A 26,227-nucleotide genomic window follows, 5' to 3' on the forward strand; every position below is an offset into this window, starting at 1 on the left:
CAACGTCTTTATAAATGACTTGGATAAAGGAATTGATGGGATGCTCATCAGATTTGCTGAAGACACTAAGCTGGAATGCCACAGACACTAATGCCACAGAAGACAAACCCAGGATTCAATATGACCTTAACAGATTGGAGAACTGAGCCAAAACTAACAAAATATAAATAGGAACAAATGTAAGATTCTAATCTTAGGCAGCAAGAACCAGCTGCACAAATATAAGATACGGCACTCTTCAAGCACATTTAATCAGTAATACACATCATATTGCACCATTCAATATTTCCATCTTCAGTGGTCCATTTTATATGCATTAAATAGGTATTTCCCGCTAGTGTGTTATCCTAAATGGACCATAGCAAAGAGAAGGGTTGAGCTAGCATGCTTTCATATTTTTAAGCTGCTTTTATCACCTAATAGACATGGTTTCTTTTTCCTCTTTTTTTCCAGAGAAAATCCAATTGTTGGGAAAATTTCTTAACCAAAGACACACTGCAACAAATGGATTTCGAAGAAACTGGAGTAGTTTTCACTTTTTAAAAATCCTGATTGTATGCTGATTCAGAGTATTTAAGAATGTACATTGCCTGGATATTAGCTGTGTACAGACAATATATTTATTATTTAATAGGGAAAAGACTTGCTTGGGAATCTGATTGTTTTGCAGGGTGAGGAACATCAGTTCCATTTCGCTTAAAGAACTAAAAGTGCCAGAAGATGAAAGTAAACAAATTTTCTAGCGCTGGAAGGAACTACTAAAGGAATAAGCTTTCTAAGGGAGGAAATTAACTACCACTGCAGAAGGGACTTTGGGTGTGCCAAGATAATAATCAATTTCATTTATGAACCATCGGTACCTATTCTGTGGACCATGAGTCTTGGCCAATGAAATCCCAACAGGTAACAAAAGGAATTGAAGCTTTATATACAGCGCACGGCCACTTTTAAAATGGTCCTTTCTTAATCCACAATAGACATTTGTAAGAAACAAAGTGGTACTTTTTAAATGTGCATTCATAATTAGCAATGTTATGTTATTTAAGTGATATTACTGAAGCAGGACAAGTCAGGGAGTCTATGCATCTTGTTTACAATTGGAGTGAGCAGTGAATGGAGTGACATGGGACCACTGTCTGAATTTTGTTGTTTTTTTTTAAATAGCCAATTACTAGTACTTTATTTAGCAATCAGGGCTTTTTTGGAATTACTGTGTAAGAACTTCGTGCTGTTGGGAAACTATTATGGGTGCATACCAAGCAACATCGACCTGCCAATCAAAACAATCGCCCTAAAGATAGGTATTACACATTGGAAATATGTCACATCCAATTGCGACTAGTTGATTTCGAAAACCACTCCAAGCACTTTAAATATCTGGATTGCCCCCAGATTATATTTAAAGATACTTTTTAGTATCTAATCATTATGATCAGTTGAATGATCACTATTGTGGCTTAAAACAATGCTTTTGTGAACATTTTTATATCTAGTTTTTTACTTGCCAGGTGAAGTTTTGGACTCAGATTTGCATTTAGAAACTCTTAATCTTGCCTTCTTGATATATTTTTAATCATAGGCTGATAAAAATGTATGTAATGAACAGAAACATGGTATCCAACTAAGACATAGGCTGGACCCATTGACATCAATACACTTAACTCCATTGATTTCAGTGGGTCTGCTCTAAGTATGACTAATGCTTGATATCACCCCAGGCTTCCTTTCATCAGTATTATTGAATGTGGTACTAGGAAACCTCATATTGGGAGTAAATTTCTGAGCACTGTAAAAATTGATATATTGCCACATATTTGTATATTGTTGTTCTAGTTTACTTTTCTACACTTGTTTTTCTTCTTTTTGGCTGCTATTTGCCACTGTTGTGGTTAATATTTGTTTTAATTGATAGAAATTGGGAAGAATGGATACAAGCTGCTTAAAATACTACATGAATTACTCACAGTATGGCATTGCCTAAGAAAAAATTCAAAGATCTTGCTGTAGGATTCAACAGCCAGATTACAAGGCTTTCTGCACCAGCAAATAAATGCTTATAATCTACTCAGCTACTTTAGGCATGCTCAAAAGGGTTGCATGCAGCCAGTGGGAGTCATTTTGGAACAGCCGATACCCATGCCTTATCACTAACTGCTTTGAATAGGTCTTTTGAGTTTCAGAAATAGTTTGCCATAAACATGGGGGCTATTGGTGAAGTCTTCTGGGCCCATGGGCTTAGCTGTGTAGTACTTTGGATCATGGATCTTAGTGGATTAGCAGAATGAATGGCACAGAAGTTATGTAAGAAGAACACTAGAGGTACAAACAGATCTAAGAAAATTACAACTGAATCAACAATTGGGAGGTCTAAAGCTAATTTATATATGTATTTCAAGTGCAGTGACTCCTGAATCAGAGGTGTTCTCCTTTCTATGTTCTGTATTCAGCAATGGACAAAGCCAGAAGTACTGATGGAAATTATTTCCTCTAGATAAGGCTCTCCATCAGAATACCCTGTTCAGGCCTGCGTATTCTACAATCTACTATTGTCTGATAACATTTTTTAAAAATTGTACAAGGCACATTTGTCCACCCTAGGTTTAAACAAAAATATTGAACTAAAATATTGGAGATGTGATTGTGCATTGCAATTTGTTTGTCCGGGGACTTGTTTCAGTGGGTTTTACTGTTTTTTATAGGGAAATATGCAAATGCTATTAATTCAATCATTGTTTCATCACCTGGGTGAAAACTGCATACTATATCAGTTGTAGTAGTTGGATCATGTCATATGTCACTCTTTTAATCTTTATTTAATTCAATTGGTGAAAAATAAAGATGCAAATAAATGCAAATAGTACAATCAATACAAAATAATAGTTATATTTATATTAGTTCTTAATCATGTACATAGTTTTAAACAGTGGCCTAATTTGCTAATCAAGGTAAGTCATTGCTTATCATTCCAACTTTACCACTCCTGCAGCATGAGGGAAAACGAGCCACAATCCCTGATCTGATTTAAAAGTATATCCAAATCAAAATTGCCGTTTGTTGTGCTGAAACAAACTGCAGTTGATAAGCCAAGAACTTTAAGTTTACATCATTGTTTGCTTGAAGCAAAATAAGCCACAATTTCTGGTTTGGATATAACACTAAATTGGGGATTATGGTTTGTTCCTCCAAGGGAAGGACTGAAGTGGGGGTGTTCTGCATTTTCATGGTGAGCCATTGACTATGCTTTCCCTTGTAATCTGAGCACTTAAGGTGTTCTGAGACAATCTTTCATCTCAGTAATGAATTAATAAAGTTATTCACAAGTAGTTGAATAGCATTGGCAGTGCAGTACAGCCAACAGCTTTTACTTAACAATAACACTCCCTGTTTTACATACGTGCTTTTAGATATGATATATACATTATATAAAATCATGTTGTGATATCTGAATATGACCATGAGAACCTGTACCAAAGAAGTAATAGACAAATATGGGAAGGATGTGCAACCAACAATTTTAATATTCATACTTGTAAATACCATGCACAGTGAAGTTTGCCTTTTCATTAATACAGTCTAATGTATTACAGGAATAGTGCAAAATATTACTTTATTTTTGAAATAATTCAGCTCAGCCACAGGGTTATCTTACAAATCATGAGGTTGGTAAATATGCCCATACAACCCAAAACCATGGACCTGCTGATCTATATTATATTCTGAATTACAGTCTTAAGACTAGTACCCGACTCTATTCTTATATTGCCTTATTTTTAACAGTTTCCCTCACCCCACTCTGTTTACAACAGAATATGGTATACCTCAGTTCACATCCAAAAAAGATGTGTTATAGGAAAAGTTACATTTTAATTTTAAAAGTAGATATATAAATCAAAATCGTGTTAAATATTCAACCCACATTAGCAGTTTGTATGTAATAATTTAAACTGGTATTTTTTTCTTTTGTAGAGGGGGAAATGCTCTGTTTGGAGAAACCCAGTTCCTTTAGCTGCACTAGGGAGTTCCCAATAGTGTAGCCAGATGCTCCCTGTCAGAATCAATCAGCTGAGTGGCACTGATGGGGAGCCCCACTTGCAAAACAACAATTGGGAGCTCACTTTTAAGTAGTTTCATCCATACCTTCCCCACTCCTGTTGTCACATATGTCAGCTGTGGGACAAGTGGGCATGATTTGTGGGGAACTGCCTTGCAGGCCTAATTACACTCACAAGCAGGGAGTTCTCCATCCCTGGAGCTGGAGTACACCTGAATGATGATTTGAAGTAACCCGCAGTGGCCATCCCTAGAACATAAGCAAATTGGCATGGTGTTCTTTTTGAGGTTTGAGTGTTAAAAATGTTAACTTAAAGGTATTGTGCCTTCAATTTTTGGTGATAGGCAAAGTAACTTTAAAATGTATTATGCACTTGTATTCATTACAAATAGTGATACTGTCTGTAACTTTTCATGGAGTCAAGATGCTTTACTTGGTTAGGAGATTGCAAGATGATTATTTGATTCATCAAAAAATAATAATATATGAGTAAGGTCTCTTAAAACAGGCAAAGTAATAAACCACCTTAAAAGACCAGTGTTCCTGACCTACTGTTAAGTGATTTTGCTGTTTGGTATTCAAGAATCTTGCTGAGATTTGACATTGGTATCATGCATCACTTTTGGATCCCTTTACATATCACACAAATGTGACCTACAACAAAATGTTGCAGGGTGAAGTGCTTCAATTCATCTTTCCAGCCACTGCATTCCATTTCCTCTTCCTGGTTTTTCATTTCCCACTTGGTTAGAAAGCCAACATTTCCTGCTCACATAGCATATTGGGCTATTTGGTGGGGGGTGGGTCTTCCGTTTTGATGTTTTCCCTCTTCTTAGGGGGGTGAGGTGGCTACACTGGTGCCCAGCTCCAGCTACCTTACAATCTTGGATTTTCCCATTGATTTGCATGTGTAGTTCGCACTTCATCACTGGGACATTTTAATCATAGCTTCTCCGTGTGAACCTCAAAATTACTTATCCTGACAATCTCAACCTTATATTTCTGTCTTCTTCCATCATCTTTTACTAATTCTTACTCTGTTCTTGCTTTCACACAAATCTCTCCCCTCTTCCTGGGGGCACTAAGCATATTCAGTCTTCATTGGACTGTTTCAGTGAATCTTGTGCATTACTTTTGCTAACTTTTTTGTAATCTGCAAACTTCGGAGTTCCCATGAATCTACTGATACCTCCCTCTTCTGCTGGTGCCATTTTGGCTGCGTGAGCAGTGGCATCTATGCTGAGCATCTGAAAATATAGGGGATGGTGGACTTAAACAATTATCTGGGGCTTTTCAGTATATTGATACTCAGTCAAGATGATTGAATTACAGTGTTAACTTGTTGCATCATCACTATGTCATTCTATTTTGCCATTTGATGAAGCCATTTACCCTGGTAAACATGTTGGACTATAAGGTACTTCAAACTTTTTGTATTGCTTCTGTTAATCATTTTGGTTCCTGTTCACATTATTTCTAAAATAATTCACTCCTTTTTATTTTTTGAAGTGTATGCCATGATTGCACCAGAACCATGTCAATGCATAATATTTATTATTGAGGGCCATTACTTTGCAAACAGTTCTGTTGAAAAGATGTAAACTTAAATTGGGATAGTTAATATTAAGAAAATGGGGGTCACCTATTAATCAGTTCTGTCTGTATACATATCTTCACGAAGTAAGGTTTGAGTAACTTTGTTTCTGCCTTATTCTAAAAGAGCACGATTAATTTCTGATCCTTGTGCAAGCATAGTTCTGTGGATGTAGAGGTTCAGAATAGTGCTTAATAAAGCCTCCATTCCCCTGCCTCATTGACCTTTTACTATACATAGGTAGCAGCAAACCACCCACTGTTTACCAGGAATGGCTAGTACACATCTCCCATATTAGTAATTTATCTATTCAGTTGCTGTTGCTAGAGTTATACTGGATTGCTGTGCAGAAGGAACACATTGACCTGATGATGTGAGTCATGCCTGGCATTCTGTGTATTCATCAAAACATGGAGATGGACAGAGGGCTCTCAAGCAAATAAAGCTCATCATCCTCCAAATTACATTTATACCAAATTAAACCTGAGCTCTTCAAAACTATTATGGGGAATAAATGCACTTTCAAAAGTTAAGGTACAACATTGCGTAAAGTACAAGGCAGTTAATAATAAAGCAGCACTGAAAAATATTTCATGTTCCAATGAAGCAGTATCGATGTTTTCAGCATGTGGCCAAGTGCCAAAGATCTTCCTAGCCCTGTCCATGCAATTCTTTTTGTCAGTGTTATATTTCAAATACAGTAGATAACCCAGAATTAAGTTTTGTATGAACTAGGTAGTAAATATTGAAAGGGGTTTCTGTTTGGATTAGCCTAGAGATTTTTTAAAAAAGACTGCTTGCTTAATTAGCTGTGGTTGACATGTATATTTTGCAGTGTATTTTTAATTTGTCAAGATGAAATGTTGAATGTATTTTTATTTAAAGTTTTATTTTCTTAACACAAGTATTAAAGTTTGAAACTTGCATGTTGCAGCCACTTTTAATATGTTGATTGATCATTTTGAATACTTAATACACACATAAAGGTTTTCTCAAAGAGTGGATGCTAAAAAGATATTGATCAATTGCTTATTGTTCCAACTTATGAAATAGGCTGGAAATATTAGCATCTGTGAATGCTTTGTGCCCTTGACTGAAAGAAACATTGGTGGTTAACATACAATATAACTTCTGCAGAAAACCTATGCAACAGGGTATGACTATGACTGTAACATAAACAAATTACATGTCATGTACAGATAACCTTAAAAGTCAACTCAAATAAACCAAGCAACCATATCATGACATTTATATTAATCAAGATAAACAGAATCCCTTTAAAATAATAGTGTGGTTTTATATAAAAATGCAAGATGTGCTAGTATAGCCTAAATGAAACATTTATTTCCTTGGAAGAATAGATACCAAAACTTTTTATTCCTAAATGTTCCAGTTAGTACGCCAGAAGAACGGCTATGAGAATTTTAAAATGTGTCTTTCATATGGAATTTTAACAAAATTAAGTGGTAAACACAAAGTACCTTTGGATTAAAGGAGCTATCGGGTATCGCATATAATATATAGCTGTTAGCCCTTCTAGTATCTTAGCATATTTAAACACTTCAAATAGAATCCTAAACAAGTTTATTCAGAAGTAAGACCCATTGAATTCAATGGAACTTGCTTTCAGTTAAGTGTATATAGAATCACAGCCTTTAATAAGATGATGATATGGTGAGAAAAACACAAAGCTTTTAAAAATTGTTGTGAATGTAATAAACATTTGGGACTGCAGGTGTAAAATAGCCTTTGATACACAGTCGCTTCAATCATAAATGAATTCTTCAATGTAGATGAACATTTGAGAGTGTTTAGATTCTAAAAATTTAAATGTGGATATAGCACAGAATGTTAGATCTGTTTTTAAAAATGGGCAGTTTCCTTCTTAGTCATTGTATCACCTTCAAGATCTCGGGGTAGGGAGGAACTTTGTCTTAATAAGGGAAGGTACTCAAAACTACAAAATGTTGAACTTGCAGCATAAAACGTATCTTATTTTTCGGTATCCATGCTAGGCAAACTGAAGTATTGCAAAAGCGTGTGCATATTTTCATGTTCTCCAGAACATTTTGTCAGTCTAGATAGAGAGTGAACAAATTTGATGGTAGAGTGTGGGGTGAGGTAGAAGATGTTCAAATGAGGCTCTGGCAGGTGAGTATCTTCTGGGAAGCAGCAGCATATACAATGGTTTATAAGAATATTAGAAAATATAAAATCTAGCTGTTACCCAGATGGGTCTCCGTCCTTGGACAAAACATATCAGTTTCTTAGTAGGTAGAAATACAGGCAGGGTTTTAAAATAAATAAATCTGAAGGTTAATTTCAGGCAGCGAGGTCGGTTTTTAAAAAAATAAAATTAAAAAGTAGGAGTCAAAGTGAGTTACTTCACCTAACGGCCCCTTTGGAATGGGTTGCATCCAACACAGCCCATGCATGAGCAGTACTGGCTTTTGCAATTGGACTTCACCTTCCTCACCTCCACCCTCATGCATGTCCTCAAAATCTATTCCAAAGGGTTGAGGAATCCTCTGAAGCAGATGTTGGTGGTACATGGGAGGCGGGGGGAGGGGGAGGAAAGTGAAGTCTACCCACCCGATGTTGGATCCTGCCCAGTCCCCTTCCACATTGCATCTTAAGACCCAGTAAATGCAAGGTCTATCCTTGGCTCAAGCCTGCTTGGCAGGGGGTTGGACTCGATGGCCCTTGTGGTCTCTTCCAACTCTATGATTCTAAGCATCAGACATTTTTCTTCCACATCCTTTGTTTTCTTTGCCAGTTCATCTGATGAAGAGTTCTGGTCAGTGCTCTTTTTTTTTTTTTTTAAGGAAAAACCGGTGCTGGTATTCAGTGTGAAGTTGTTACAGTAAGTGCCACGCTTTTAACATGGGGGGGAGGGAAGGTGCCAGTACTGTGTACCCTTGCTTACCCTTAGGGGGGAAAGCACTGGAGAACTAAAAAAAAATAATGCACACTCTTTTGTAAGATGTTGATTGGTCTAGGATATATACTGCCCTAATGGGGGTGGGGGGGTGTATAAAATAATTTATTATGGGCCAACATGGCTACCATATATGAGAAGGTGGAATTAAGAAATATAATGACACGTATCATCATGGAAATTGCATATGATATATACAACTGATAACAGTAGATGTCTAAGGAGATGCAATCACCACGTCATAAGATTATCTAGGAGATTAAGGCACTATGTTGTGATTATGCAGCTAAATTCAAAAGTTTTGGGAAACAGTCTAGATATTTGTGGCTTGTATATCACCTGATGCTTTATTATATTCTGATGTGACAATACTGTCACTATCAAATATTCAGGTATCCTTCCTTATTACATATAATTGCCAGATTGAGTTTGGCTGGACATCAGAAAATGAGGTTTCCTCATCTCCAACAGACTGGCTTAACTGGGTCTGTGTGATGTTTACTTCAAACAGACAGACAACAAATCAATACAATATCAAGCTGTAACTGATGTTGGGTTGTCAGTGAGGTTAATATTCTTCTGCATGCTAATTATTATAATTGGTTATGAGGAATGTTTTCCTGTAAAAATTGATTTTTACACATACAAATAAATTGAGATTTACAAATGTAGTCTTCAATGTTCAATGTTAACACACATCTTTCAAATACATACTTCTGTATAATTTGATAGTTTAGCTAGGGCACATAAACTAAGGCACAAGGGAGACAATTTGGTTGTGAATGTAACCTGATGGTATTTCAGTTAATTGTATTTTTTTAGTGTTCTGCAAGATCAGGGTAAAAAAAAAAGGTACAAAATAATAAAAAAAATATTCATGTAAAATTATAAATCCTCTCCTTTCTCTGCACACTCTCAATCTCGTCTCACTTTCTTCTGTTATTAAGACATCCCTGATTAAACAGACAAGAATAAGGGTTATATGAGCTGAAATGCAGGATAATCCTGGCTCTTTAAATAAAACAAGCTTTCTCTGTTCCTCAGTCATGTCACAAGGTTGCTAGGTGACCTGAAAACACTCCAGTTGTAGGAAGCGCAGGAGAAATTCAGAGAGAAATTCCAAAGGGTAAACGGGATGGGTGGGAGGGGCACTGTACCCACTCTTCTGAGAATTAACAAAGCCTACAAATTGCCAGACTTCAACTCCTTTGCAATATTTGGTGTGTTTACCAAAGTGGGTAAGTACAATTCCTTCCTCCAACTGGGCAAACTAAGCCAAGCTGACCCCATCTTCCTTCTGGGGACTGACCTGCAGAATCCAACCAAAAATAAAACCCTGCCAGTGCACTTATTGTCAGATGCTATGGCTTCCATATTCTCATGGGATAATGGCCATTCCAATAGCTAAATAAGGACTGGAGCAATTTTGTGCCCATTCCTGAGCTGCCTGTGTGCAGTATAGCTGTCTGGACCCAAGAGCAGGAACCCTACTTCCCTCATGGCAGAACTAGAGTTGTGCCCCAGCAATCTTAGAAAGTTATCGAGTGCAAGTCCTGGCCAGCCATGGTACCCAAGCAGCAGGTCCTAGGAGCTGAAATGGTTTGCATGCCTTCTTATGTCATGTAGCAGTGATGATGAATAAAGCCCGAGGGGCAAATGTAAGGAAGATGGTCTGTATGTGTGTGTGTCTTCTCCCTGTCCCAATTTAGGGCTTTTCAGTGATTTATTATTTCAACAGTAAATCTTGGGCACACACATTACAGAGTTAGTGACACAAATTAATAATGAGTTAGAAATGTCTCTGTGCTTTAGAACATGTAAATATGCAATTCTTATAGCTGATTTTATCAGGCGTTTTAGAGAGAGAACCCATTTCCATGGTTTGCTTAGTGTATTTTATCTTCCATTAAATCAGCCACTAGAGTCTTCCAGCAGCTGCTTTTACTAGAGTTTTATAGTTCCAGTCTATTGTGACTTTGAAAAACAGAGGTTTGGTCAGATCTATAAAATTATGAGGGACACGGGTGGTGCTGTGGGTAAAACCTCAGTGCCTAGGACTTGCCGATCGTATGGTCGGCGGTTCGAATCCCCGTGGCGGGGTGAGCTCCCGTCTTTCAGTCCCAGCTCCTGCCCACCTAGCAGTTCAAAAGCACCCCTAAGTGCAAGTAGATAAATAGGGACCGCTTTCTAGCGGGAAGGTAAACGGCGTTTCCGTGTGCTGCGCTGGTGCTGGCTCGCCAGAGCAGCTTCGTCACACTGGCCACGTGACCCGGAAGTGTCTCCAGACAGTGCTGGCCCCTAGCCTCTTAAGTGAGATGGGCGCACAACCCTAGAGTCGGACACGACTGGCCCGTACGGGCAGGGGTACCTTTACCTTTATAAAATTATGGGGATAAGACTAAGGCTCTGTTCTACTAAGGCTCTGTGGCTACTAAGGTTCTGTTCTGCCTCTACTGTCAGAGGCTGTGCACCAGTTGCTGGGAATCACAAATGGGGTTTTCCCCTCAGATCCTGCTTGTGAGCTTGTGTAGATGCAGGGCTCTTCATATTGTTGCACATCATCCCTATCTCCAAGTGGTGCGAGAATCCAGGAGTCACAGGCTCTTATCGAGGGTTCATGTTTCCTTTGGAATGAAGGCCAGCAGAGACTGCATTATCTCTATGATATATGGTTTATTTACACATATATACAACCTGAGCCCACAATGAATGGGTTCACAGCATTAACACCCCAAGAGGGTCTTGCTTCTTCACTCATAGCCACAGCCTTGGATGCAAGCAGAAATCAGGCATGTCTCTCCCTTCCACTTCTAACTTACACACACATAACTCACCTCTGGGTTGTGTCTTTTTTCTAACTACCAGCAAGTTGATGAGGGGGTCCCACCTATTTACTGTCTGGCGCAGAGGCACTTCTTTTGTTATATATTTAGATCCCCTCCCCCTCTTTCCTTTTTCCTTTCTCCTTATGTGACGGAACTCCTATTTGGGGACTTGCCTGGCTTTTTTCTGGCCCACATAGGCCCAGTCTCGATAGTTGGCCTTGGTGAAGACTTGATGTTTTCATCCCCCAAAAAGTTTTTGATTTGAGTTCCTACTGAAATGAGGCTGTATTTTCATATTTTAATGTTGTATTTTAATCTTGTTTTTAAGTTGTATTTCAATCAATTGTTTTTATACCTGGTGTCAGCCGCCCTGAGCCCGGTCTTGGCTGGGGAGGGCGGGGTATAAATAAAATTTATTATTATTATTATTATTATTATTATTATTATTATTATTATTATTATTATTATTATTTATTATTATTATTATTATCATTATTATTATAGAGGGCCATTATCAAGAGGTTTGCTCGTCAACCTGGGAAGGTAGCCCATCTAGGAGAAGGAAAACCCTGATCCTAAACCTCTGCTGCTGCTTTGCAGGATATCTTCAAGAGAAGGAAAGGTTAAGGCGTAAATCCTACACTAAGTGGGGTGGTGCCTTGTATGCCTCCTTCCAGCAACTCCTGCAGCTAAACTGGTGCCAAACGTATTGCTCTGCTTTCTTTTGGACCACATCAGCAAGGCTGAGTGGCGTGTGTGTCTTGTCATTTAGGCAGCCCAGGGACTCCGTACACACTGCCCAGGCTTGCATCCCAGGGAGGTCACTTCAGTGCCAGTAACGCAGCAGGTGAACTTCGTCCCCAGAGGTGCACTCCATTGCCTCTCAAGACAGGTGGATGCCAACAACACTGTCTGGCTGTTTCAACCATTTGAATCCTTGCTGGATCCATGAATCAGAAGGGTCTCAGCATACTGCCATTCCCCTCCCCCCCCCCAACTCATAGCACTATGTTAACAACTGGCTTCCCATGTTTTCTTATATAATGAAGTTGAATTTATGACCAAGATGCATAAAAGCTTTGCAAAAAAGTGAATTAGTAACTGATATTGCCAGTAAAACACTCAAATACTGAAAACCAAGTGTCCAGCCCCATGCAGTGGTACCTCGGGTTAAGTCCTTAATTCGTTCTGGAGGTCCGTACTTAACCTGAAACTGTTCTTAACCTGAAGCACCACTTTAGCTAATGGGGCCTCCTTCTGCTGCCGTGCCGCCGGAGCACGATTTCTGTTCTCATCCTGAAGCAAAGTTCTTAACCCGAGGTAATATTTCTGGGTTAGCAGAGTCTGTAACCTGAAGCATATGTAACCTGAAGCGTATGTAACCCGAGGTAGCACTGTATGTACAAGTCACAGCCACGTAGCTCTTCCCAATGTTCATCTCTCCACCAAGTGGATAGAGTTGGGGCAAAATAGGAGCATTGCAAGGATGAAACAGGGATTTTGCTATCATTTTGCCTCCAACATTTCCCTCCCCCTGCTCAAAATGAAGCCCCTACTCGAAATCACCCTACATACAATGATAATCAGCTTAAGGGGAGATTTTGAATGGGTAAATGGCCTGAGTTGAAAGTTTTAATCAACCATTTATCCCCATCCCAGTCTTATGTTGAAGACTGCAGCCTCCTCGGCTGTGTATGAGTATGCAGTAGGGGAGAGAGAGAAACCACGGGGAAATGCATGTAACTTAATTCAGCATGTAATTTCAGCCTTGCACCATTGATTTCAGTGGCCTTAAGCACACTTACCTCTGTATTGGGTTGTGATTGGGGCTCCTATGTTTGGTACATTGTTCACAAAGGCAAGCTTGTTCTGTGTAGCAGAATTATGCGCTCTGGTCTGTTGACAGAGGCAGTTACAGTAGTCCTAACATCCTACTCACAGACTGTTTGGATGCAGGGCTGGTATTGCTATGGCAACCAGTGCTGCTGTATAGAATAAATCTGCCTGGTTGGTGTATTGTGCTAATAAATCCAAATGGCAGCTGAAACGCTTGTGGGTTGCTTCAGTTTTCTGTGTGCAGTAAACTGAGTTTAGGAATTTAATGCGTTGGATAAATTTAAAGGGGGTCCCTAGACTGGAGGTTACCCTCACATAAACCCAAAGGAAAAGGATGCAGACTCCAAGTGAAAAGATAGGCCTTTATTGAAATATAAATGTACACAGGGACAGCCTCAAAAATAAGGAGAAGGCTGCAAAGAACCACATCTGACGCAATGTTTTTTATACACTTGCAGACTACACACGTCATTTAATTTCACTGATCAATGGATCACACCAATTTTAATAGTTCCAAGCCAATGCCATCATCCTGAAACAATTAAAATCATTTGGCTCCTCAGATCAGCCCTCATCATAATATCATGTGATTACATATAATCATTTTCAAGTGCCTTTCTTTATTAAGACTTTGACTAATTTTCCTGTACATCAAATGTCTTCCAATGTCCTCTTTCATCAGTCTACAAAACAGTTCAAGATTAATCACAATTGCCATGCCTAGCTGATTCTCTTTTCATGCATACAATGCCCACCATAGATTTTAACAGTTTATTATTTTCAGTGTTCTGGAACAGACATTCACTATGTACAGTACCTAAGAGCAGCTAGTTCTGTACTGTAAAAGACAGGTACAGGCCCTTTTAGCTTAGCTAGGCCATAGACTCAAAAGAAAACAGAATAATCAAAACACAGTTTGATTAAATTATTATTTTCTCCAACAAAAGAATATGTGTGAATTAAGCAATAACACAGGATCTGTTTATTGCTTCCTACTATTATCTCTGTGTAAAAGTTTTGGGGTGTTTGCTGTGTGGGAACCCTCTTTGATGTCAGAGGTGTGCCCCTGCTCCTATTGGTCAAGGCACCCATCACACCATGAGGTGAAGCTGGTGGGTCATCTGCATCCCTTATTCCTATTGGTGGGTGGAACACCTTAAAAGGGCTAGACACATTGGAGAATTTTGAACACTAGCTTGGATGGCAAAAGGACTACATTGACAGAGGAGCTCTCCATACATCCCCATAGAGCGATAAAACCCAAAAATTTAGGATTAGCACCTACACCTTCGAATTAGACTATGGGGGACTCAAAAATCTGCTTCACCAGATCACTAGGTATGGAGATCAATCACATGATACCCTAAAACAAAATTTTGCAGTACACACATATATAATTTATATCAAATGTGTACACAGCCTCATACCAGGACAGATGACTTGTTATTTTTTTCTTGAATCTAGCTCCTTTCCCTGATTTTGGTATAGAAGCCTAATCTATTTTAAAACAATGGATTTCTTTAAGGAAGGCCTGCAATTTACAACCTCTTGCCTTTGCTCCTCAAACCTACTATTCTTTTTTCAGAGTCCACATTCTGTGGCAACTGAAAACATCAAAGAAAGAAGTCATGCCAAAGCTAAAAGGCAAACCAAAACCTAAAGCCGGCTTAGCTATGAATATCCTTGAAAAGTTCCTGCAAACTTATGAAAAGCATTGCACGGCATCCCAAAGTTGTGTCAGTCCAACTATCAAACAGGACTTACAGCAATGTGTAACAAATGATATGTTCATTACTAAGGTAAGAATGGATTATAAATAAAAAATTGACGTGCCTTTGTGAATTAGAACCAAATGATGTAGGGGATCATACCCCAACTGTATTTTTTAATCAACAACAACAAATTATTCCTTTAGAGGGAAGCATGGTTCTAGCTGATTAGCAACTCTATTGCCCTCTCTCCTGAGGTAGGTTAACCTGAAGTTATCTTCTCTCTTTGTATATTTGCAATTTGCTAAGGTAAAGGTACCCCTTACCGTTAGGTCCAGTCGTGGACGATTCCGGGGTTGCGCGCTCATCTCGCTCTATAGGCCAAGGGAGCCGCCGTTTGTCTGCAGACAGCTTCCGGGTCATGTGGCCAGCATGACTAAGCCGCTTCTGGCGAATCAGAGCAGCACACGGAAATGCCGTTTACCTTCCTGCTGGAGCGGTACCTACCATATTTGTCGCTCTATAAGACGCACTTTTTCCCTCCTAAAAAGTAAGGGGAAATGTGTGTGCGTCTTATGGGGTGAATGCAGGCTGCGCAGCTATCCCAGAAGCCAGAACAGCGAGCGGGATCGCTGTGCAGCGCTTCCTTTCGCTGTTCTAGCTTCGCCGTGCGAAGCCTCTTCAGGGCAGGGGGAGCCTTCATCCTGCTGCCCTGAAGAGGCTGTGCATGGCTATCCCAGAAGCCAGAACGGCGAGAGGGATCACTACGCAGCAATCCCTCTTGCTGTTCTGGCTTCTGGGATTCAGATTTTTTGTTTTCTTGTTTTCCTCCTCCAAAAACTAGGTGTGTCTTATGGTCTGGTGCGTCTTATAGAGCGAAAAATAGTATTTATCTACTTGCACTTTGACGTGCTTTTGAACTGCTAGGTAGGCAGGAGCTGGGACTGAACAACGGGAGCTCACCCGCGTCCCTGCAATTTGCTAAAAAGTCCATTAAATTAAACCATGCAGATTGAACATCTGATGGCTCCTTTATTATGAAAGAGCACTAAAGACACACTAGTGCAGTGTGAGTAATTATATATTACATGATGCCTATGCCAAAGACATACCCTCCAACATTTCTCCAATGAAAATAGGGACATCCCATTCCATAATGATATAGAATAGAAGCTATTTACTTTAAACAAAAGGCAAGGTTGATAATTAACGGTATTGTTACAGAAAACATTGAGATTATGAAGGACACAAGGCAGGGATGCCCTCTGTCACCTCTACTATTTATATTAATGCTGGAAGTTCTGTTGAGGAAATTGAGGGAAGAGGAAAAAAATTAAAAGGAATCAGTAAAGTTTTAGTGGCAGGATTGTTATCAAGCTTTTCTTTTTCTTCTCTAGTTTGTGCTTACAAATGTAGAGAGCTTATCAAGAAATGTGCATCCAGTTTATCTCACTCCTTTACTGAGGACTATCCGAGATGAACGATATCGGCGAGGGAAGGAGCTCTGTATCTGTGGAATTAACCTATATCCTCAAGATATTGCAAACCTTGTAAGTTTGAACACAAGCCATTGGTAAAGGAACCTGAGACTTTCACAACCAACTCAAAAAGTAAAATAAATACAGTCTAGACATCAGCTTCTCAGTCATTGTAGGACAGAGCCAGTGTATTATTGAGGATGGGAGAAATGAGACTCAGAGTCCCTGCCATCGTAGCTTCTCCCTTCTCTTCCCACAAAGCATACAGTACCTGCCACTGGCTACAACCCCAAAAAGCCTTGCTTGAAGGCTGCAACACCTGTAACCCAGGTGCCAGGGACCTTGGAAAATGTAGCTCTCCAGAATGCCCGAGCCCTTTTTATGGATGCCATATTCCAAGGCATCTTACACTTGGGGTGATCTTTTAAGTGGGGAACAATTTGCTGTTGCTGAACTTATTCACCATCAAGCTGACAAGAGTTCACTTGTTGCTAGCTCTGGACCTGGAAGCAGCTAAATTAAATTTTTTTGCAAGGAACAAAGGCACTTGAACAGTGTTTCTTGGACCCCAGAGAAACCAATGGCATTTTTCTAGCCCTTGGCCCAATATGCAAGTGTGAGTAGGTTAGAGTGGGTCTAGAGGACAGTGTTGCCGGTAAATTTGATGACTCAACCAGACACCTGTGAGTATGCACATCTGCTTACCACCAAGCATGGGACCTCAATGTGTCACAGATCATAGAATTGTATAGTTGGAAGGGACCCATGGGTCATCTGGTCCAATCCTCTGCAATACAGGAATCTCAGCTAAAGCATCCATGACAGATGATCTATAGCAGGCTTGTCCAACTCCAAAGAGACTGCGATCTACTCACAGCATAAAAAAACTGGCAGTGATCTACCCATTGTCATTGGAGGATTGACCGGAGCTTTTTGGGGGGAGCCAAAGTTTTTGAGTTGTTGGACAGGCCTGATATATAGCCATCTGACTCATCAGTCTAATCCTCTTCCCTGACTAGAGTGTTGGCCACCATCTAGGGAACTACAAGTGGAGAAATAACTGTTATTCCATGGTAGCTCTTTGTAAACTATAGAGAGTGTATGTTAACATTTTTAGCACTGGAGAAAGGTAGGATGAATGGACATCAGGGTGAAAAATATTACATCAAATCGTATTCATACCATGTAGTTAAATACAGAACTATGGTGTCCAGGAATATTGAATGTTATGCTTTTAGTGTGGCAGGACTAGGCTAAGTACGAACACTTTCAAAGCACGCAAAGAATTCAAATTAGAAGCGTTAATCGTTTGGATAAATCTGGATTTTTGTTCTTCTTATTTGTGTTTTAGGCAATCTTGCTAGAACTGGATGGACGTACCATCTACCCCTTTTCCAAATTAGAAATAACTCATCATGTATTAGACCTTTGGAGCATGGAGAGACTTGGAATGGCTCTGCCTTACAGCCGTCTGAGTTCTCTTGTTCTGGATTATACCAAGTAAGAAAAACTATTAGTTTCACTTCTTCACCCTAAAGAAAAGAGGAGCTGTGGAAGCAATGTAGGAGTTCCTAGATTATTGGTATCGGAACTCAAGAGTGGCTTGTGATATCCATGTGGTTGAGCTGGAGCAACCAGCTCAAACCTCTTCACACGCTGAACTCAGGCAGACTGGAAGAGAACAAGCTCTTACCTAGTTCTTCCCCAGGTGAAGGGAAGTGGATATAGCTAAGTCTGGCAGGACAACTTACTCTATGGTATCTCCCAAACCTCCAAAGCAGATTTTAGGGGAGGCATGGAGGTAAGCTGGTGGGAAGAAGCCCCATTGCACTAATGGGAGTCTGGCTTCTGTTGAATTCAGTCAATTATCTCTTACATGCCTTGATGGAAATGTAATGTAAATCTCAAGGACCAGCTGGTTGAACCAAGTCCAGCTAATAGTAATTTGTCTTAAACCCAGGAAAAAGGGGCTTTCTGGGGACATGGCAGAGGTGGGACCAGAGAGGGTGGATTTAGGCTGGATCCTAAACCCATTTAGCTCTGTCATGTGACCTGATGACCCAGCATAAGTTAAGACTGCAAAAAGGATGGTGTAACGCAAACACTATTTTAAAGGTTTATTTCCCCTCTGCTGGACTTATATTGGCTCAGCCAGCAGTAGCCCTGCTCTTTTGGATCTGTTGTACTTCACGCCAATTTAGTTTATACCAAGCTTACTATATGCCAGCTTTTTGTGTATTGTTCCCTTATTTTTTCAGTTTAAGTCTTTCCAGGAATGCATCTAAATGACTTGCTTCAATTAGAATCAAACCTATGTGCCATACTAGAACACTGGTTAAATAACTATATGTTTAAGGTAGGAGTAAACAGCCTTCTTTTAAACTGTTGTCTACCTAATTTATTATTTTCTTTACAGATGTGGTGATAACTGTGTCAATAGACTTACTGATGGATTAGATGGGAATAGAAAGCTTTTAACTCTGAGCCTCTGCTACTGTGATTTAGGGCCCAAAAGTGGATTAACATTAGCAACTCTTGTAGTCCAAACTGCCATTTGGTATGTTTTGATTGATTGATTGATTGATTGATTGATTTAGAGCTGGGTTTGAACTGTTTTAGAGTTTTTTTATTCTGATTGTGCTGTTTTTGTTGTTTGCATTGATGTTACTGCTTTAACATCTTTGATTGCTATTTATCTTGTAAATAGACTAAATAAGTCTTTTCTGTTTTGTTTAAAATTTCTGTAGTGGGGGAAAAATCTGCTTCTAAAAACAAGAAAATATGTTGAAATAAAACTTAATATTCTTTTTAACCATTGTCTGTGAAATCATTTTAAATTGTTTATTGCAGCAACTTGTTCCTGAATGGTAATCACTTGCAATGTTTGGGTGCCATAGAACTCCTCAGACCAATAGCAGAGTTTGAAGAAAGCATTGGACAAGTAAAGAAAGCAAATGCTCAACTCAGCCTTGAAGGTAGGATTGCCTTTGGGGCAATTCACTCATGCAACTTGCATTGCAATCCTGCAACATAGTAAGTTCCATTGACTTCTATGGAACTTACACATACGGTAGGTGTGTGTATAGGATTGCAACTGTAACCTTCTAAATGTTGAAATTAAATGGTATGATTTGCTATTTTTAAAACAGCTCAAGCATTTACATATTTCAGCTCTAGGCAAAACTCCACTAAAAACAATACAAGCAGGACAAAGTTCATTATGGCCATGCATTTTCTTGGGCTGTTTTTAAGACAGGTCTATATGAAAAATAGTGAAAAGAACAAACAGGAGGAATAGAAACTGAGTGTTTCAAAAAAGGAAATATGGACACCATTCACTCATCTTCAATCAGTTGCCATAGTTTCAAGGATCTACTCAGGCTTTGGAGAGCAATGCATATAAAGTATATATGGAAGCAAATTGCTGGTGGTTCTGGGGGTTCATGTCCAGAACTGTGTTTAGCATCAAAGCACAGCCTGATGTTCTGCCTGATGTTTTACACAAGCTATTGCACAGCTCTCAGGTCTGGCTTTGACAGGGAATGAACGGGTGGTGAAAACTCTACAAGAACCTCCCATTGTTTTAGTTTTAAAAATAAGAGTGAAATATACTCGTCCTGTAGTGATTTCATGCTCTTTATTGCAGCTTGCAAAACAGTGAATGAGTTGCCCCCCAAACCTCAAGCTTTTATATACGTTATTTACACAATGAGTCCTGTCTGATTGGCTGGCTCTGCTTCCCTCCTGGAGCCTGATTGGTCTTTTCCTGCAGGCCAATCAGTTGTTACATTCTAGGATCCTACTTGCCTATTGTTCTAGGATCCAAGCATAGTATATAACAAAGAGAAAGGGAACATCATGGATTTACTGAAAATGGAGGCAAAGCTGCAGAGCTACAAAGCAAACCCACAAGCAGCAGCCAGTGGAACTGGCTCCGGGAGAGGTCAGTTAAGACAAAAGAGAAGGCTCATGCAAAGAAGGCATCCTAGCTGAGGAGCCTAAGTGTGGAAATACCAGTCTTTTGCTGGAATCCCATGATTGTCTGCAACGCTTCTGGAGAAAAGGGGCCGTTCCGTATAGTTTGACTTGATTTCGGATATAAAGAGCAGTGCAGGAAGCAATAGGGCGAAGTCCTTCAGCCTGTGCTTGATAGTGATGTCTGCAAATAGCAAAATGTGCTGATGGTTAGGAGGCTGCTGCATGAATCAGAGATTCCTAATGATGCGGTCATGCAGATGTTTTGAAGGATCAGGTTTATAGGCTTGGAGTTAACTCAAGCAGTTCTTTAATTGGATTTGGGCAGTCAAAGCAGTTATAGAAGTATCTCCCTTCTACCCCACCCCACAGCATAATTGTGGCAATGCTTGATTCCAAGTGTATTTAAAACTGACTCATATAACTCAACATCCAGGAGCTCAGAGAGCACAATTCAGGCAGGGTAGCTGTCCTCATTTGGATGCTGAGCATCTTTCAGGAGGGCCTGCGAGAAATCGTAACAACAAAATTTAAACTTACTGTCTTTTCATTTTCAGCACCCAACAAAGATGCAGATCTTCTCTCAAAAGTTGTGAATCTGAACACTACTTCGAAGACAAATAGTCCTACGACAATGGAAAATAGTAGGAAGAAAAAGAAACGGAAAGGTAAAATACGACAGATAAATGTTAACACTACCGCTTACTCTTCATCCAGTTTTCTAGTTGAAGCTGGTTTGAGGAAAAACACAACAAATTTGTCAACAAGCTACAGAATTGATACAGATTGTAGTTTACGTCATGTGAATGCAGCTTCAAAAACTAGCCGTACTGGATGCAGAGTAACCTGAAGTTGCCTATCTTCATTGTATCAGAAATAACAATTATGTGCTTACGATTTGCAGTCTCAAAGAAAAAAAGTAAGAAACCTGACCCTGGCCCATGGTTAGCTAGGCTGCGTTTGGCTGATAATGCCATAGATGGAAGGTTTCGTCAAACAGAAGAAAACCTCAGAGAGTTTGTGCAGCTGTTGACTAGGTAAGGCAACTGATTAACAGGACATGGAATCACACTCTCCTGTCATTTATGGTACTGTGGAACTGTGAAACAATTTTCATTGTTAATATTTTCTATCATAGTCTAATCAGGTACTCTGACCATCTAGTAGAAGTTGATATCGATGGCAATGCTATAGGAGAACAAAGTGCAATCAACATATTGGAAGCTCTTAAGGACCGAAAGAAAGGTGGGATAATTGCAGTCAATAAACCTTTAGATTTGCCAGTTTATACAGTGGTACCTCGGGTTACAGACGCTTCAGGTTACAAACTCCGCTAACCCAGAAATAGTACCTTGGGTTAAGAACCCTGCTTCAGAATGAGAACAGAAATCAAGCAGCGGCAGTGCAGGAGGCCCCATTAGCTAAAGTGGTACCTCAGGGTAAGAACAGTTTCAGGTTAAGAACGGACCTGCAGAATGAATTACCGTAAGTTCTTAACCTGAGGTACATGTATTGATACTGCACAACTATGTTGGAATAAGCCCGAATGAACCAAGTGCAACTATTCTGAGCAAATATACCTAGGATTGCACCATAATACCTTCTTTGCTCAGACCTATCCCATTTGGAACTTTCTCTCATTTAACCAAATACTGATCCCTGTGATAGTGACAACCCACGAAAAAATTGAAAGTTATTTGTAATGGCTTATCTTTATGTGTAGGCTTTCCCTGATCCATATGGTCAGACTCTGTCATCACCCAGGGATGAAAACTTGTGTGCAGACAAGTCTTCATTGTTTACTATTAAATGTTCTTCATGGTTATGAGTATTTATGGAAAATGATTGTTTATGGTATACTGACTGACTGATTGAATATTATTATTTGTCTCTATAGACAAAATGCCACACATAAACATTGAGGTAACACCCCAGATGTCATCAGTGACCTTCAGGGAAATTTTCAAGAATTGTTCAAAAACAGCAAAAAGGAGGAAGAAAAAGGTGCAATAATTTGATTCCCCCTATTTCATTATTTATTTATTCACACATATTAACACACATACACCATTTAATGTATATGCCACATTTGTCCTATTGAAGATTTCAGGGTGGTGCAAAACCCATGGTTTCACAGTACAAATACAATAATCAAACAACAGATAAAAATTCTAAAAGCTAACATTCTAACAAGTCAAAATGCTTGCATGAATCATATTTTTGCCTGGCACTGAAAGAATTGTAGCACAGGCACCAGGCCTCTTTAGAAAGGGCACCCCATTGCCAGGACACTACTAATAAAGCTCCTTCGTTAATACAAAGATGCACTGAGATGCTGCTGTTTGCTTAGGAACAAAGGTTACTGAGCTAATGATAAATGAAGATAAATAAGACCTCCATGGACTGTACTGTCATCAGCATAATAGAAATACTGCAGTCTTTCCCCAAAGTATAGATAGACCTTGATCCCACAATCTTAAGTAACAAATAATTGATGGAGAGCTGCAAACCATGGGAGGAAGGGAAAGGAACAAAATTCTGTGTATTAAGTCTCAGAACTAAAGTTAAACTAGTAGAATATCATGTTTATTTTCTGAAATTCTTTCCACAGTAATGAGTTGCACTGAGTGGAATAATCCATTGGTGGCCATTCCATATAGTCCAAGAGAGTTGCAAGAGTAATGTTCATTCCATCTGCTTAATTGGTAACAACTGCCATTTGGCTTCCCCTCTCCCAGAACTCTCATTTGCCGCCATTTCTCCTGGCTGCCTCTTGAGAACTGAGGCAGCAAGGGCCTCTAGAGCAGTGTTTCCCAACCTTTTTTGGGCAAAGGCACACTTGTTTCATGAAAAAAATCTCGAGGCACACCACCATTACAGCCCCGTGACGTCAGCGCGCAGCGTCACGCCGGGAGGGACATGAATTGCTAGCAAATTACATAATCACCTCCTTGAGGGCTGGCTCAAGGAGGCAGAACCCCATTAATTAACAGCACAGACTCACACCATAGCCAAGACGAGGGGGGAAAACCTCAGTCATGCACAGTCATGCACATGTGGGGGCTAAATGAGGATGAAGACCGGGCAGAGAGCAGGGTTCAAATCACCCCACCTGGCCAGGACAATCCCTGGGTGCTCCCTTGGGCCACTCGCCTGACCCACCTCGCAGGGCTGTTGTTGCGAGGATAATACGGGGAGAACCACGTGCGCCCCCGGGAGCTCCTTGGAGGAGAAAGCGGGCGATGAATGCAATGCACGAAATATATGAGAGGCGACCAGGTTTTGCAGGTGAGGGGCCCCCGCCAGCCTCCGCTTCCAACACCCGGCGCAACGACGCCGAAGTTTCCCCCCGGGCTCGGCTCGGGGAGCAGCGCTGCTCCCCCCCCCCGGCTCCCCTTCGCCCTCCCGGCTCTCTCTGCCCCCCACTGGGGACCCCCCTCACCTGCCAAGTCCGGAGCGCCGGTGGAAGCTGCATGCATGCATGCAGGGCGCCGCGTTGCCATTGCATTGCACTGCACTCCATGCAACGCCTGCACGCATGCATTGCCTTGCACGCCCGCCAAGGGGTCTCCCCGCGGTCCAATGCGTCCCCTCCGGCGCGGATGCAGCATTGCAAAAATAAACACCCCCCCGACGCAGCCCTACCTGGGGGGCAGCCTCCGCCTCCGCCGCTCCGCGGGGATCCCCGGGCTCCATCCTGCCGCCCGATCTCCGCGGGGGCGCAGGCAGGCTGCGCGGGGTCTGCGCGGAAGAGCCCCTGCCCGCCCGGCCGCCGCCGCTGCGCTCATTCCATGGCCGGGAGAAGAGCGCTTCAAACAAAACGCCCGGCCCGCCAGGCCACGCTGGGAAACGTAGTTCGTGCACCCCGCGCGGGTGCGGAGCCCAAGGGCGAGGGGACTACGGATCCCGGCAGCCCCCGCGCCGGGGACGGAGGGGGAGAGGCCGGGTGCAGGGATGGAGGGACGGGTGGGCGAGCGAGTGAGTGAGTGGCAGCCGCCAAGCCTTGGCCGAGAGCCAGGAAGGGCCTCCCCGGAGGAGGAGGAGGGAGGCGCAGAGCGGGAGGGAGGGAGGGAACCCCAGGGGTCATCTAGTGACGGCGCCCCAATCGAAAATTTGACTTTTTTTAAAAAAAAATCTTTCGAATTTTTTAATTTTTCCCGCGGCACACCAGGCAACATCTCGCGGCACACTAGTGTGCCGCGGAACAGTGGTTGGGAAACACTGCTCTAGAGTAGTGTATCTTGGACTGAGAGCCAACCATCCTGATCTGTCTTCTGCACTGTGGTCATCATGTAACAATTTCTCCAGGCTAAAAAGTTGGATCCAGGAGATAAGGATGTGTGGAAATGGTGGGAAGAGGGTGTAGATGGCTAGATCAGCTTGGTCTTCCCTTTTCCAACGGAACAATGACTGATGATAGTGATGACAACCTGAGTGTGGCAGTGGCAGCTGGTCTCCATTAAGCCTGGTGGGGCAGAGGCAGGGCAGTGTATGGTAGATTTTGCCACTCCCCAACCCCATTTTTTTTATTGGCCCCACTCATGTACTTTAATAGGACATTATGAAGGGCACTGCCCTAGTTGTCCCGACTGGGATTGTACACATGGAACCCCCATTCCTGCACTGGGCTCTTAAGGTGAGAGAAATGTCTGCAGAGTATCTGCTTCGAATCATAGAACTGTAGAGTTCAAAGGGATCCCAGGGGTCATCTAGTTCAACCCCCTGCAATGCAGGAATCTTAACGAGATCATACATGATTGATGGCCATCTAATATCTGCTTAAAAACCTTCAAGGAAGGAGAGACGACTTGTGTGTACACTTCCTCTTGTTGGATTGGTGTGTTAGACCTTAGTATCCAGCTACTTTCGTTTGTTCCACATACAATTGCTTCTTATTGGAATCTTCTGAGATGTGTTTTGTTTTGTATTTTACAGAAATCCAAGTGATGAAGTCAGGATTTGCCTCCTGCAGAAATTAGGTTCAAAGAGGTTAACATACTTCAGCAATTATTTACATGCTGTTCTAATCTTTGAAATACTACAAAGACGGTTTATACTACTTTATTGTGAAAGTACTTTATAACTATTTACAACCACTTCCATTTTATTGGATTAAAAGTATGCAACTGCCAAAAAAACACCTTCCTGGTAGTACAACTTACACTTGTATCATTTCTTCTTTGATTTTCATTGCTATTTGGAGATGTATGTCAACCACAGATCAACTATAGATGAATAAGTTCAGATATTGGGGTCATGATGGGATAGTTCAATGAAAATGTTGACCTAGTGCGCAACAGCTGTGAAAAAGGTGAATTATTCCAAGTGAAAATCAGGCTTTCATAGGTGCATATAACAAATTATGGCAGAATTTTGAAAAGGATGTTTCCTGTCCTTGGTATCAAAGCAAAACATAACCTCCTGCTTTACTGGCATCGTACACATGAGCAGCCACTTAAGTGGTTAGTGTGTTGGACTAGGGCCTTGAGAGACTAGGGTTCACATCTTGACTGGGGATGACCTTGGGCCAGTCACTGACTCTCAGTCTAACCTATCTCAGCGGGTTGTTGTTGGGATTAAATGAGATGGGGGATAACCACCTTGTCCGCCACCTTTAGCTCCTTGGAGAAAAAGGGCTATAAATGCATTACACAGAGTAAATAAACTTGGCAACATACACTCTGGTCTCGTGATAAAAGGATGCACCCTCTTTTTCCATATATATGTATGAGCAGCTCAGGGCCAGATTTAGGTTTGATGAGGCCCTAAGCTACTGAAGGTAATGGGGCCCTTTACATATCCAGCTGTTTTGTTGTTGTTG

At 40.9% G+C, this 26,227-nt stretch overlaps 2 protein-coding genes and 2 long non-coding RNA genes across 5 annotated transcripts in view; 2 read left to right on the forward strand and 2 right to left on the reverse strand.

Moving 5' to 3' along the window:
• RASA2 (RAS p21 protein activator 2) overlaps positions 1-6,569 on the forward strand; it is a 46,949-nt gene extending 40,380 nt beyond the window's left edge. The window contains exon 24 of the mRNA XM_083503663.1: positions 454-6,569. Coding sequence (XP_083359789.1) covers positions 454-484 — 31 coding nt within the window. The 3' untranslated portion in view covers positions 485-6,569. The remainder of the gene's footprint in view (positions 1-453) is intronic.
• Positions 1-26,227, reverse strand: part of LOC310707104 — a 213,695-nt gene that overhangs the window by 129,215 nt on the left and 58,253 nt on the right. The gene's annotated exons all lie outside the window — the stretch shown is intronic.
• On the reverse strand, positions 1,150-9,477 carry LOC310707097. The gene is made up of 2 exons (XR_014526331.1): positions 8,381-9,477; positions 1,150-8,317 (listed from the first exon to the last, which is right to left on the reverse strand). It is a non-coding gene; the product is annotated as an uncharacterized lncRNA (long non-coding RNA).
• LOC310707085 (uncharacterized protein) lies at positions 9,687-25,546 on the forward strand. Of its 2 annotated transcripts, XM_083503715.1 has the most exons (11): positions 9,687-9,821; positions 14,830-15,043; positions 16,351-16,503; positions 17,783-17,931; positions 18,848-18,988; positions 19,282-19,406; positions 20,964-21,074; positions 21,311-21,443; positions 21,545-21,651; positions 22,304-22,410; positions 25,342-25,546. In XM_083503715.1, exons 2-11 carry the CDS (start codon positions 14,873-14,875, stop codon positions 25,351-25,353), a joined length of 1,209 nt encoding a protein of 402 aa, XP_083359841.1. In that variant the 5' UTR covers positions 9,687-9,821; positions 14,830-14,872; the 3' UTR covers positions 25,354-25,546. The 2 variants fall into 2 exon arrangements, with proteins under 2 accessions (XP_083359841.1, XP_083359842.1); XM_083503716.1 differs by lacking the exon at positions 18,848-18,988.

The sequence above is a fragment of the Podarcis liolepis genome (assembly GCF_965112155.1).
Source record: "Podarcis liolepis genome assembly, chromosome: 5".
NCBI classification, from domain to species: domain Eukaryota; kingdom Metazoa; phylum Chordata; class Lepidosauria; order Squamata; family Lacertidae; genus Podarcis; species Podarcis liolepis.

Excerpts from the sequence above, each read along its gene's own strand:
- LOC310707085 (XM_083503715.1), top strand. The coding sequence starts at position 14,873 with ATGCCAAAGCTAAAAGGCAAACCAAAACCTAAAGCCGGCTTAGCTATG. Across the intron at positions 16,504-17,782 it reads CTCAAGATATTGCAAACCTT|GCAATCTTGCTAGAACTGGA; the intron begins GTAAGTTTGAAC and ends TTTGTGTTTTAG. Across the intron at positions 21,075-21,310 it reads GAAGAAAAAGAAACGGAAAG|TCTCAAAGAAAAAAAGTAAG; the intron begins GTAAAATACGAC and ends TACGATTTGCAG.